This window comes from Pseudophryne corroboree, chromosome 3, assembly GCF_028390025.1.
Source record: "Pseudophryne corroboree isolate aPseCor3 chromosome 3, aPseCor3.hap2, whole genome shotgun sequence".
NCBI lineage: Eukaryota > Metazoa > Chordata > Amphibia > Anura > Myobatrachidae > Pseudophryne > Pseudophryne corroboree.
Genome location: NC_086446.1, coordinates 585,396,306 through 585,411,294, shown reverse-complemented (window position 1 = coordinate 585,411,294; position 14,989 = coordinate 585,396,306). Strand labels below are relative to the sequence as shown.

At 42.6% G+C, this 14,989-nt stretch overlaps 1 protein-coding gene and 1 non-coding gene across 3 annotated transcripts in view; both read left to right on the top strand.

Moving 5' to 3' along the window:
- SCD (stearoyl-CoA desaturase) overlaps window positions 1-7,687 on the top strand; it is a 55,400-nt gene extending 47,713 nt beyond the window's left edge. For both annotated transcript variants that reach the window (XM_063961434.1, XM_063961433.1), the window contains exon 6: window positions 2,396-7,687. In XM_063961434.1, coding sequence (XP_063817504.1) covers window positions 2,396-2,595 — 200 coding nt within the window. In that variant the 3' untranslated portion in view covers window positions 2,596-7,687. The remainder of the gene's footprint in view (window positions 1-2,395) is intronic.
- A 6,341-nt stretch (window positions 7,688-14,028) lies between these two features.
- Window positions 14,029-14,141, top strand: LOC134899859 (U5 spliceosomal RNA). Its single transcript, XR_010173409.1, has one exon. It is a non-coding gene; the product is annotated as a U5 spliceosomal RNA (small nuclear RNA).
- The last annotated feature ends 848 nt before the right edge of the window (window positions 14,142-14,989 follow it).

Here is a 14,989-nt window from a genome sequence, read left to right as displayed (position 1 = left end):
CGACCTCCACCCGGGGAGAGTGGGGACTTCACCCAGAAGTCTTCCACAGGATTATAAACCGTTGGGAAAAACTCGACAGGTATTGCGCCAGGTCCAGGGACCCTCAGGCAATAGCTGTAGACGCTCTGGTAACACCGTGGGTGTACCAGTCAGGGTATGTGTTTCCTCCTCTGCCTCTCATACCCAAGGTACTGAGATTGATAAGATGGTGAGGAGTAAGCACTATATTCGTGGCTCCGGATTGGCCAAGAAGGACTTGGTAACCGGAACTTCAAGAGATGCTCACGGAGGATCCGTGGCCTCTACCTCTAAGAAGGGACCTGCTCCAGCAAGGACCTGTCTGTTCCAAGACTTACCGCGGCTGCGTTTGACGGCATGGCGGTTGAACGCCGGATCCTGAAGGCAAAAGGGCATTCCGGATGAAGTCATCCCTATCCTGATCAAAGCCAGGAAGGATGTAACCGCAAAAACATTATCACCGCAATTGGCGAAAATATGTTGCGTGGTGCGAGGCCAGTAAGGCCCGACGGTGGAAATTCGACTGGGTCGATTCCTACATTTCCTGCAAACAGGAGTGTCTATGGGCCTGAAATTGGGGTCCATTAAGGTTCAAATTTCGGCCCTGTCAATTTTCTTCCAAAAAGAACTAGCTTCAGTCCCTGAAGTTCAGACGTTTGTAAAAGGGGTACTGCATATACAGCCTCCTTTTGTGCCTCCAGTGGCACTTGGGATCTCAATGTAGTTTTTTTTTTTTTTTGGATTCCAAAAGTCACATTGGTTTGAACCACTTAAATCTGTGGAGTTAAAATATCTCACATGGAAAGTGGTCATGCTGTTGGCCCTGGCCTGGGCCAGGCGCGTGTCAGAATTGGCGGCTTTATCCTGTAAAAGCCCTTATCTGATTTTCCATTCGGACAGGGCGGAATTGAGGACTCGTCCTCAATTTCTCCCTAAGGTGTTTTCAGCATTTCACTTAAACCAACCTATTGTGGTGCCTGCGGCTACTAGGGACTTGGAGGATTCCAAGTTGCTGGACGTAGTCAGGGCCCTGAAAATATATGTTTCCAGGACGGCTGGAGTCAGAAAATCTGACTCGCTGTTTATCCTGTATGCACCCAACAAGCTGGGTGCTCCTGCTTCTAAGCAGACGATTGCTCGTTGGATTTGCAGTACAATTCAGCTTGCACATTCTGTGGCAGGCCTGCCACAGCCAAAATCTGTAAAAGCCCATTCCACACGGAAAGTGGGCTCATCTTGGGCGGCTGCCCGAGGGGTCTCGGCTTTACAACTTTGCCGAGCAGCTACTTGGTCAGGGGCAAACACGTTTGCTAAATTCTACAAATTTGATACCCTGGCTGAGGAGGACCTGGAGTTCTCTCATTCGGTGCTGCAGAGTCATCCGCACTCTCCCGCCCGTTTGGGAGCTTTGGTATAATCCCCATGGTCCTTTCGGAGTCCCCAGCATCCACTAGGACGTTAGAGAAAATAAGAATTTACTTACCGATAATTCTATTTCTCATAGTCCGTAGTGGATGCTGGGCGCCCATCCCAAGTGTGGATTGTCTGCATTACTTGTACATAGTTATTGTTACAAAAATCGGGTTATTGTTGTTGTGAGCCATCTTTTCAGAGGCTCCTTCTGTTATCATGCTGTTAACTGGGTTCAGATCACAAGTTGTACGGTGTGATTGGTGTGGCTGGTAATGAGTCTTACCCGGGATTCAAAATCCTTCCTTATTGTGTACGCTCGTCCGGGCACAGTATCCTAACTGAGGCTTGGAGGAGGGTCATAGGGGGAGGAGCCAGTGCACACCAGCTAGTCCTAAAGCTTTTACTTTGTGCCCAGTCTCCTGCGGAGCCGCTATTCCCCATGGTCCTTTCGGAGTCCCCAGCATCCACTACGGACTATGAGAAATAGAATTATCGGTAAGTAAATTCTTATTTTTTGCACATGTGAGTTAACATTCTCTCTCACACTTAGGTGTAATCAAAAGTGGAATTGGTGATCTTTGGAACCGATAAATTCCATCACCTTACCTAGTAGAAGCATGTTATTTAATGCCAGTGCGTAGTTGGCCTAGGATAATATAGGAAAATGTCTTGTTTAAACAAATAATAGCCTGCAGCAAAATGTTGTTGATTTAGCTGTTCAATTTAAAATGCCAATTTGTTAAAAGGCATAGCCAGGTTGATTTTTTAAAGTGGCAATGCTTCAAAGAGCAAAAAGCTATGTATCTTACCTTCAGTCATCCTTTTTTATATATCTGAATCTTGTCAAATGTAGTTTTGTGTCGGAGCAACTAGTAATTTATGTAGGAGATACTAGTATATGAAGTTTTCTTTTTATATTGTGCAACATGTTTAATAATACCCTATTTATGTTCTTTCCTCCCAGGTGAAGGCTTTCATAATTATCATCACACTTTCCCTTATGACTATTCTAGCAGTGAGTTTGGAATCCGGTACAATCTCACAACATGCTTTATAGATCTAATGGGCTATTTGGGACTCGCCAGTGACTGCAAGAAAGTCTCCAAAGAGACTGTAATGGCCCGACGAATGCGCACTGGAGATGGAAGCCACAGGAGTGGCTGAAAGAAATTGTAACAAAAAAAGGATGACATTTCCTATTATATTTAACATACCAACAAAAAAAATATAGCGCAATGCTAAATATGATTACTTTAACATGATCCAGTGTTCTTTTAATTATGTACTTAAAGTAATTATAACTGAGTTTTTATAATTCAGGTCATCTCTTCTATTTCTTTCCTAGATATCTTGTTCCTTTAGACTCTCGTATGTTTTGTTGTATGTTTTTGTTTTGTATTTATATTGTGATATTTTTATTTTATTTTATGTTTTTATTACTCCAATCCTTTATTTTCTCACTTGCAGTTGGTGTAAATTCTTGGCCTAAATTCACACGCTCTCTACCTGCTGTAAATTGCATCTTAAGCACTGACCACAACTCCAGCTCTCTCCTCATTTATCTCATTGACTGCTCTCAGGCTCTGCAAAAAGAATGAAATCCAATAAGCGGACAACTTACAAGTGCCATTTTTAACAATTTGTACATAAGGGGGAAAACAAGCTAGATGAGTTTTGTATCTATTTGATTTACTTATTACTTGTACAAACAGAGTTGTTTTATTTAGACAGTTTCTTTGCTGTCTTGCAACTTTGACGTACCGGTTGTGCTCCTACTGAATCCAGAGCGGGTACAGTTGTGGGTTGCAGACCTTATAACACAATAAATGCTTTATGTGAGTTGTGGCAGTATAGATAGTAAAGGTTGCTTAGACTCCTAGTTCTTCCGCCGTCACTTCCATTCGTAAAATTAAACTGGAAATGTACTATACAGAGGTAGAGGATATATTTGTGTTTTAGTTGGCTTCCTCGGTAGAACTATGCTTTCTCATATGGATACTACGGGGCTGCTAAAAAATGAATCTGAAATTTTATGTTAGCTCATGGTTATGTCCTCTAACCACCTGCAACTGTAGACCTGACCTGTTGCCTTTCAGCCATTGCAATATTTTTGAGCATGGTACATATTTTGGTTTAATGTTTTGTTAAATGCCACAAGTAGTCAACACTGAGCGAAAGTGTATAGTGGTAGAGTAGCATGACTAGTACATGTTTAGCTCCAGAAGAGTTTCATACATAGAATGTTAATAGTATGCTACATTTTAATTCCATTTCATTACCCTTCTGCGGTGACTTGGTGATCAGGTTGTTTTGTTCTATACCTTGATGTATGTTCCTGATTGGCATTGCCAACCAGATTATTGTGTTTGTGTAGCATTTAGTGCATAGAGGGGCATGGCTTTGTAATCCCCTCATTTTGTACAATACCATTTTTTTTTTTTTTGTTAGAATAAGATGTTTGGCATATTTATAGCCTACATTTCGGTAGCAGTTTAAGTTGTTTGGATATAAAAATGGATTGTTTACCGGTACTAATGATACTTGTAGTATTTATCATTATTTTTCCATGCTAGACAAAGATTTGCTTTAGTGTAGGAAAATACACTATCGTGTTCATTTTACAAACAAAGCACTTAAAAGTGCCAAAAGAACAGTGGTGCAGTCTCGCATAGGTTTGTGTCATGAAATATATTTCAACTAGAACATTTTCTGCAACAACATGATATTTTTTGTAAAAACATAATTAGCAGGTTATTAGTCTTGTGAGTACATTACGGATTCAATGTGCTGGGTAGCCATTACTGGGTAGCTTTTAGGACTGCAGACAAGTGAAAGCTGTTGCATTAGTTGTTGCAACAGAGAGACATAAAACGAGCATGCTTTTTGAATGATCTGATTAAATAAGCAGCACATAGAGACATATGTCAACATCTGAAAACTGTAGCATGTGCATTTAAAAGCTTAAAGAACATAGCAAAAATCCAAAGGAGAGATTGCTGGAACATGGATTCGCAGAAACACATCCTTCCACATATACTAGTTCCAGTCATGCAGTATATTCATTACTGGCATCCAAAACAGCATCTTGTATGTATGTTGACATTATATTAATTATATATATATATATATATATATATATATAACGTTTAGCTAATTAATGTTTGTAAATCCAAGTGACATCAAGTATAATCTTAAGGTGGGTACACGCGGGTCCAATACCGATATATTGGCGCGTCACTGTGTGTGTACGGGCGGTCGGCCGATCGCCCATACACATGCTGCGGCGGCTGGCAGTGATTGACAGCTGAAATGGGCACGCCCGCCCAGTTCATGACGTCAGTCCCCGACGGATCGGACAGTGTGTATGCTCAACACACTGCCTGATCCGTCTATAGATATATCTGCCGATCAGTTGATCGGCAGATATATCTACCAGTGTGTACACACCTTTAGTCTTATAATTACAGTATTTGAGTCCTCATTTTCAAGGATTACAGCCTTGAAACATAATGTATTTCTAATTTGTAGCAATACCAAGTGTCATTCAGTAGTATCTTTGGCATCTGTTATGTTGCTTAGTTGTTGCAAACAAATTCCAAGGATAAGATTCCTTTATTCCCATTTTTTGCAGGGAAATTACAGTTGTGTATATTTATACCCATCTATCTTGGTTGGTTTTTTAGATATCCCCTGCAAATCTGCAGTTTCACCCATTTGGTAGTTGGTTCTGTATCCCTAAATCCAATCTCACGTTGCACTTTTTCCTATCTAAAACTTCACTTTGTACCCTTTTAAAGAAAACCAAATATTTGAGTGACGGAAGATTAGATTTAGGGTCTGAAGTTTTGTTTTTTTATATAAATAAACCTTTCCTAGCAAATAAATTGTTGCGGTTAAAAGAAAACTGCAGTACTATTTGCATTGCCTTTATTCTGTGAAATTAATTATACATAGAATACGTTTGTAAAAAGATCTAGCCAAACTGAATTGGACTTGCACTAGGCTCGCATAGATGTAGTTGGATGCATTGGTTATTTACCAAAGTGTACATCCCATGAACTTTTCTAGATGCATTGCACATATTTGAACATAAGCACTTAGGCATAAAGCACTTAATGCTAAAATATTAACTTAAAATCATCCTAAAGTGAATGTCCACCTGTAAAAATAACTATCTCAATACTGTCCCCCAACTCATGTTCTTCTACTGACTTAAATATTTAATAATTTACATTGATTAATTAAAACGTGCTTCCAATTATATTCAAGCACAGTACAGTTAGCACTGGCAGACCACCCTGCCAACTGTCCCTCTCTTTCTTCCATACTAGTTTTAGGACGTCCAACAGACCCCTCATTGTTGACTGGCCTCCCATGCTGACCCATAACTGTTACAGCGTAGTATAGGAGGAGGGCCAGTAGCAGCACTCTGGACAATGGTTAGGATTTAATTACTATAAATTCTGAAATATTTTTTGCTAATAAAGTGGAGATGTTTTGTTTTTAAAGGTGGCCATCTCCCTAGGCTGTAGAAACTTTACAACTGTTTAACCCATCTCAACTGTAAAGGTTGAGATGGGTTAAACCTAAAGGGATCTTCAAATTTCATACTGTAACCTGGAATTATAGAAAGTCTCTGGTGAATAGTATATAAAGAATTGATATGAAGACTCGCTCTGTGTTGAGCAAGTTGTAATCGTACAGTTTGTGTGCGCCTTTAGGAAATCTAATTTTCTTTCTTGCTGGTGGTATGCTAGTTAGCTGTAGATTAGTCTTAGGAAATTGTCATTTCATCTGCTGTTTATTGTGTATCTGTCACTGCCTACAAACATTGGAGACAGTCGTAATGAGTAGGGTGCATTTCCATGAATTCTGGTAATGCCTTCTATTTAGGATACAGGTGCGCTATAAACATATAATATACCTGGCAGACTGCCCTCAGGTGAGGTATTCCACTGGCCAAAATGTGGAGATCTACAAATTGCTCATTTCTCTGTTACTGAGTACATGCAAAGACATTGTGTGGCGTGAACTTCACTGTACTTTCAATAAATTCTATAGTTCTGTGTTTGAGGTGCCTTCTCTGCAATGCCACATTCATCATTTGCTAGTGTATATATCTACTATAGCAAAGTCAATGTGGTCTTTCAGTAGAGTTGATGGAAGATTATTTGTGTGTGTATGTTAGGCTTAAAGCGGTGTTTCTCAGCTCTGGTCAGCAGATGAGAATTTCCTGATATTTCTCATTGTGTTATCTGAATAACAGCTTTAACATTGATATATAATGCTTTGGTTATCATGTTTCCTGTGTCATTGTAGCAACACTAACATTAATATGTACACTTGTGCTATGCTGTCAAAATACGACATGCTTTCAATTCCAAATAAGCTGCTAAGTCCCTGCTTTAGGCTGTTGGATGTCCCGTTTAGACCCTAGCCCCAGTTGTGACAAGAGGAAGCTTGCAGGAACAGAGTACCTGGGCCTTTACCTCTCTGAGGCCCAGGAGGCGTAACCATGTCTTCAAGATAGCACGGCCACTTCCCCAAAATCTCCTCCCTGCGCACAGCTCCACATCTGCATAGGGTCTCTGAAGGGGAGTTACCATAACCCATCCAGTGGCCATCCTCCTTACCACTAGGGTCCAGCACAGCTCTTGACAGCTCTGCCTATTCCAGCAATATTTTCATGAACAAGTTGGGTTGTCTTCTGTACAATTTTTGTACATTTGGAGTCCTTTAAACATATATTTAAAAAAAAAAGAACAACCTTCCCAGATATTATGTGAAATTACTATCAAGAAAGGGAAGTCAATAATACATAATACTGAGGACCTTTCAGGGACTTTTTTGTTGAGACAGCATGGACAAATTACTTTTAAAATAGGGAGTTAATTAAGACAACTGCTTTTCATATATATGGTGAAAACAAACTAGCGAGAATTTGTTTTCTCATTAACAATCATTACAGTGTAGTATATTGTCTTGTGATTTTGTTAAAGAAACAATTGTAGAAGTCTTGTCTAACTTTCTCGGTTTTGAAAAACTGAATGAAATTGTGGGAGCTGACAGCCAGTGAGCAATTTTGGAAACGTAAACCTTTTTCTGAGATACACACTAGGGGACAAGAATTTAAAATGACTCCCTCATAAAAGTGACATTAAAATGTGAAGTTAACTGTATGTATACTGTTCCAACAAAACTGTTTAAATGAGTGCTAGAACATAATGTTTTCTATTAATAAAAACTGTTAAGACAACTTTTTGTGCTTGTCTCCCAACATTATTTCACTACTTCTGATGATTGGAGGGTATCATTAGGGCCACTCCTCCAAGGCTGTTTTGCCCTTGTGCATAAGTAAGCCTTTAATCTATTTATTCTGAGCTTTTATACTCATGGTGCACTGTCTTAAAGGGTTTCTTAATTGTTGCGTAACACCTACTCAGTATATTTTGCAGAAATTGAGCTACACTACATTTTAAAGGCAGGTATATTCAACAGGGAGTAAGGAAGCACTCAATAAGACCAAATCCACGAACACTCTATTACAATTCAACAGATTTTCTCTAGTCAGATTAATTTCAACAGATTACTGTCAAATACAGGGATCTTGCATTGAGCAACAAAGGCGGAAATACAACCTCTACTGTAGCTAGGATCAGATTACTGTAAAACTACCCATGAACAATCTTCATAAATTAGAAAACATCTAAAACATTTAAGAAAGCAATATATTAGAAAACTATTTGCTACACTAGGTCTAGAATTGTTAGTCCAGTGTGGTAGATATAGATAATTATTTGATATTTACATACAATAAAGACATTCCTGCATTAAGAGGTATCTATCATTCCAAATAAGAAAATCCTTTTTCTTGCTCTAGTGTGATAAAAAGGGTTCAGCTGTTCATGTATAGCCTTATCTCTGATTCCAGATAATGTAACACAACAATATTGGAAAACACAAACTTGGACTGAGTTAGATTTTGGATGTTACTTAATAGTCAGTAGTTGTACAGCAAGAATCACTTTGTCATACTCCGTCTCACTGACTAACATCCATCTTGGTTACATTTATTTTCTCTTAAGGGCAAACGATACAGTCTATTAGTCATCAATCTGCAAAATGTAAAAGAAAATAATAAATAATGATGGGTATTATTGTATCAAGGCGAAAGGAAAAAAATTTACTCAATCGTCATCGTTTTAATATGACTCATCAATAATAGGTTATTATCAGCTAAATTAGATAAACTCTAATTTTAGAAATTATACTGCCTACATTAAGTAAATGTTGCAAACATTATATGACCTTAGATGTAGACCTAACACTTAAAATGGAAGCTATTTGTAATATAAAGAGATAAAATGGGCTTTGTCTAATCTTTCTAAAGTATGTTAGGTATAATTTGGAGCTACTTAGTGTTGGCTCTGTGGGACTGTTTTGTTACCACCACATCTACAGGATGTTGTTGAAATTGCGTTCCGGTCCACTGCCTGATAGGTGGAGTCCTTCCAAACTTAGAGCCGGATTCAACTTCATCACCTACTTTGCGCTGTCCATCATTAACTCCCTGCAGCATTATTTTCCGAACATCATGGCATGGGTGTAGTACGTGTTGCCGGCGGTCGGGCTCCCGGCGACCAGCATACCGGCGCTGGAATCCCGACCTCCGGCATACCGACAGCTGGGTGAGCGCAAATGAGCCCCAAGAGGGAGAAGAACTGTCGGTATGCTGGAGGTCGGGATTCCAGCGCCGGTATGCTGGTCGCCGGGAGCCCGACCGTCGGCAAAGTGAAGACCACCCCATGGCATCATCCAGTGTGACCAGCTGTTCTTGCTGGTTCTTTTAAATAATTGCTTTCAGGAGTAAGACATTGTGGGAGCATGGCTGAAATGGCCATAAACTATACTGAAGTTGATAGTTGCCAGTGTCCACCTTCATAAACAATTTGTAAGAATTAAAACGGTCAGAGAGAGGATCCAGCAGGCATATATAAATTCCACACAAGTACAAGGTGTTGTGGGTTCATGGTTTAAATGGACTCTACTAATTAGAAAATGGCCATGTCTTTTAGCATCAACATAATACATGTATGAGACTCGGATTTATAATTTGGAGCACAAAATACAAAATGATACGGGTTGAGTATCCCTTATCCAAAATTCACAATCACACAAATCACCTCTGTCTTTCACCTCTGCAATAAGAGTATGACAGTTTTATTAAGTTTTCGTCAGCAAGAAAAAAAATATTAAGATTTAAAGTGAGTGGAAATATATTGAGAATTGGAATATGAATGTCTTAATTATCTCAGTGGAAAGTAGTTATGTATATATTTAGAACCAGCTGTTTCTGTCCATTTTACTACAAAACCCTTAAAAGCAATGTGTTGGACATATCACCTTTATGAGTCATGCATTATGTTTGTATCTTAAGCTAAATGTGTGCTATTGAAATGTGTTCAAACTCCAACCGTATTTTCATCTGCATTGTTGTATTCGTGTTCTGTGTTCATCAATAAATTTGGAAATTAAGAGACAAGGCTTGGTCATTTATTTAACCGTACTCACAATCATTTATGGTATAACCAGTGGTCGAAGTGGGGCGGTATACGGCGGTATGGTATACCGCTACTTCTTCCACTGACCCGGAAATGAGCCCAGAAAGTGCAGCAGGAGGCTAGGGAAGTGGCCATCCTACTGCACATGATGCTCCCGGTCCCTGCGCGGCGGTCGGCGGCTATGTAGAGCGCTGTATTAGATCACAGCCGCTCACCGCTGCCAGCCGCCCGCGCACGCCGCTCACCACCCGCACGCTGCTCCCGCTCACCAGCCGGCCCCGCTCACCAGCCGCCCGTCGCCAACTCACTGCTGCCAGCAACAAATAAGGTAATGTTCCCCTGCTGTCACCTCTCTCCCTGCTGTTCCTGTCGTCACAGTCGTCACTCTCACTGTCGTCACTCTCCCTGTCGTCACTCTCCCTGTCGTTACTGTCGTCACTCTCCCTGTCGTCACTTTCCCACTGTCGTCACTCTCTCCCTGTCGTCACTCTCTCTGTCGTCACTGTCTCTCTCTGTCGTCACTGTCTCTCCCTGTCGTCACTCTCCCTGTCGTCACTCTCTCCGTCGTCACTGTCGTCACTCCCTGTCGTCACTCTCCCTGTCGTCACTCTCCCTCTGTCGTCACTCTCCCTGTCGTCACTCTCTCTCCCCCTGTCTCTCCCCCTGTCGTCACTGTCTCTCCCTGTCGTCACTCTCTCTGTCGTCACTCTATCCCTGTCGTCACTCTATCCCTGTCGTCTCTCTCTCCCTGTCGTCTCTCTCCCTGTCGTCACTGTCGTCACTCTCTCCCTGTCGTCACTCTCTCCCTGTCGTCACTCTGTCTCCCTGTCGTCTCTCTCTCCCTGTCGTCACTGTCGTCTCTCTCTCCCTGACGTCACTCTCTCCCTGTCGTCACTGTCGTCTCTCCCCATCTCTCTCTCTCTTTGTCGTCACTCTCTCCCTGTCGTCACTCTCCCTGTCGTCACTCACTGTCACTCTCACTGTCGTCACTCTCTCCCCCCCTGTCGTCACTCTCCCTGTTGTCCCTGTCGTAACTCTCTCCCTGTCGTCACTCTCTCCCCCTGTATCTCCCCGTCGTCACTCTCTCCCCCTGTCGTCACTCTCCCTGTCGTCACTCTCTCCCTGTCTCTCTCCCTGTCGTCACTGTCTCTCTCCCTGTCATCACTGTCTCTCTCTCCCTGTCGTCACTGTCTCTCTCCCTGTCGTCACTGTCTCTCTCTCCCTGTCGTCACTGTCTCTCTCTCTCCCTGTCGTCACTGTCTCTCTCTCCCTGTCGTCACCGTCTCTCTCTCCCTGTCGTCATTGTCTCTCTCCCTGTCGTCACTCTGGCTGTCCCTGCTGTCACAATTTCAGCTCATTCAGTGTGCTACAATGTGAATTTCGGCTCATTCAGTGCGCTACAAGGTGATTTTCGGCTCATTCAGTGCGCTACAAGGTGAATTTCGGCTCATTCAGTGCGCTTCGGCTCATTCAGTGCGCTACAAGGTGAATTTCGGCTCATTCAGTGCGCTACAAGGTGAATTTCAGCTCATTCAGTGTGCTACAAGGTGAATTTCGGCTCATTCAGTGTGCTACAAGGTGAATTTCGGCTCATTCAGCTCATTCAGTGTGCTACAAGGTGAATTTCGGCTCATTCAGTGTGCTACAAGGTGAATTTTGGCTCATTCAGTGTGCTACAAGGTGAATTTCGGCTCATTCAGTGTGCTACAAGGTGAATTTCGGCTCATTCAGTGTGCTACAAGGTGGATTTCAGCTCATTCAGTGTGCTATAATGTGAAAGGGGCACCAGTACTAGATAGTATAAGGGGTTCTACTACATGGGACACGCCCCCTATTGGGTGACCACGCCCCTTTTTGGGTGGCCACACCCCCTTTTCTTCGACCACTGGGTATAACACTAGGACTGCAGCAATCTGTAGATGGAAACAACTTGCAGGTAATAATTGGTGCCAATTGAGCTTCTTTATGTTGTGCAGTACGCGCTTTATCATCTTTTATAGTGAATGTAGAAATATGCTAAGCTAGGTGTAATGTGGCAACAGTTAAGGAAGCTCTAGTGCCCATAGCTCAGAAAGCATTGCATCTCGTTGAGTGTCATCAGAGCTTAGTAGTACCTGCATAATGGGAGGAATGGTATATATCCTAACTGCAAATCAGTGGCAGGGCGTGCTGTGATGTGCAATGGCACAGCAGCTAGAGTCTGCACGCGCACGACTGATTGAGCTGCACTGTAGGTCCCACAAGCCAGAGAGTAAGCCCCAAAGGGACTCGCAGTCAGATTGCGGCTGTTAAACTGCACTACAGATAAAATAAGAAAGGAACCTGACAAAAGAAAAGTAAGAGAGTGTAGATTAACACAGTGTGGAGGGGTGGGGGGACTTTCTAAAGGAGTAAATGATACAGTAAAGAGAAGTAGAATGGAGAAAATAAGAGCCCCCATTCTCTGCACAATGATCCATGCAAGTCCACATAGTTTAAACATTATACTCCACCCTCACCTTTTCTTTTTCATCCACTAGGGGTCACTGGAGTACTCTTGGGATATGGACGGCGTAGCAGAAACAAAGGCACTGAATATTTAAATTTAGAACTCTCCACCCCTCCATATCCCAGAGTACCTCAGTGTACGACCTCAGTGCTTTTTCTGTGCTCAAAGCACTAACATCGGCTTGTGGGAGTTCCCACACTTTGTGGAAGATTTTATTAATTTTTCATTTTTACTTTTTAGATTTTTACTTTTTTCAAAAGCACATCCCTTCCCAGTTTCAGGAAAAACATGGGTCCGGGATAGTGCCGCTGCACGGGCAGCGCATGGCGTGTCGGTCCTCACAAAGAGCACCCTCACAGCCACAGGCAGCCCACTGCTCCTGCAACAGCTGAACGGAGCTTATACATAGAAGCCCCGTCGCAGCCATGACTGGATGACTGAAGAGCTGGACGGAGCTTACACATAGAAGCCCCGTCGCAGCCATGACTGGAGAGCTGGACGGAGCTTACACGTAAGAAGCCCCGTCGCAGCCATGACTAAGATCACTGGAGAGCTGGACGGAGCTTACACATAAGAAGCCCCGTCGCAGCCATGATCAGGGATACAAGCAAGGTAGGCTGGGGAACGGGGCGGTCAGCGCAGGCTGCCGCCCCGCTATGTTGGTTTTAATATGCCGCTTCCGCCGCTCATCCGCCCGCCACAGCCCCAGCCGCTACGTCTGCAAGCTCCATACAGCGCTACGTCCGCCCGTCCCAGCCGCTCCGACGGCCGCAGACGCTCCCTCAGTTCTCAGCACTAAGACGGTGATAACCGGGCCGCCGCTCCGTCCGGCCGCCCAGCACTATCCACCCGCAGCCAGCGCTAGGAGGCTGCAAGAAGGCCTCCCTGCAAGTCTTCCCGGGCTTCCCGCAGAGACACAGCGTTACAGGGGGGAAGAGGGGCGGTGGAATCTGGCGGATCACAGCGGCAAGGGTATGTAAAATACCTATATGAACAGCAGCACAGTGTATATGCAGCTATATATATGTGACAGGTATTTATAATGTATTGTAACCTGTCCTGTGAGTTTCACTGTATAATAGGCTATTGAGCCTATATTACTGTCTGTGATTATCACGGTATAATAGGCTATTGAGCCTATATTAATGTTTGTGATTATCACTGTATAATAGGTTATTCAGCCTATATATTAATGTCTGTTATTATCACTGTATAATAGGCTAGTGAGCCTATATTATTGCTGTATAATAGGCTATTGAGCCTATATTAATGTCTGTAATTATATTCATAGAGCATGTGTTGTACCCTGCCTGTGATTATCACATAATAGGCTATATTAACACTGAAACAATTGTAATTTGTTCTGTGATTATCAGGGTCAGCATGGCAAAGGGGCCATTTTAACCATGCTTCCTGTTGTTTTCCAGTTTGTAATTCTGGAACATTCCTGCCCTACATCTCTAAGCCACCAGAGGCGCAGGGGTGTTAGTGGGAATTTGGTTCGGGTTTCACATAGGCTGCCCATGTGAACTGCTTTTCACATAAAGAATACTCTGGTTTGTCTTCAGATCGAATAAATCTTTCGCCTTTTACTAAAGATTTCCGTGGAGAGGAACAACCATGAGTTTCATATAATTTTTTGATGCCTGCCTACGGCAGGGCTTAATATGCTTTTCAGCAATAAAAATATATATATGACACATAATAACTTCAATAAGTCGTGCAAGTGTCTGTCCGTTGCCTATTGTGGTGTCTGTCTGCATAGCGAGTAAGGCTCTAGCGCAGACTAAAAATAATTTTAAAGATCCTATGTTAAGCATTGGCAATTCAAATTAAAGGAGCGGTAACATCGGAGTCTCGGAAGTTACTCCGCCAGCTCTAACGAAGGACAGTCTTTCCAAAGGGCCAATTTCCCTTTGGGTACCAGGGCGATTCTATGTCAAATCTCACAGCGATAACTACGAGTGAGAAGGGTACATTAGACCAGCACTCAGATAGTGCGGGGTTTTTGACAACCATACATTGCTAAAACCCAGTGAGTCAATGTCTCCATTTTTACAGAGACTGAGTAGACTCTAACCACTATTTAATCGTTTCCACATCTAAATGACGCGATCCGCCATTGGTGAATTCGTCTGTGTCAAACATTATAAAGACCCAATATACATTTGGGTCACTAGACTCTATGTATGGAAACAATGACGATCACTGTTAATGAGAAGCTGCAGAGTATATCTGTAAAGCTTCTGCTAACGCCGGTTACTTTGATTCTCACTTTTCATCGTCGCTAGTTTCAGCACGACAAGGCCAGAGCTTGTTTGGTCCTAAATTTGATATTCAGCCATTACCGCATCCAGTATCAAAACGGAAATACTTGTGCCGGCGTTTAATCCCTTTAGACTTCAGTTTTTTCAAGGCGGTGGTACAAAAACAGTCACGCCTTGTAACGACAGGACGCTACAGTCAACAAGCCAGTGGCTTGACGACCTATTAGGCCATCTCCATTTTC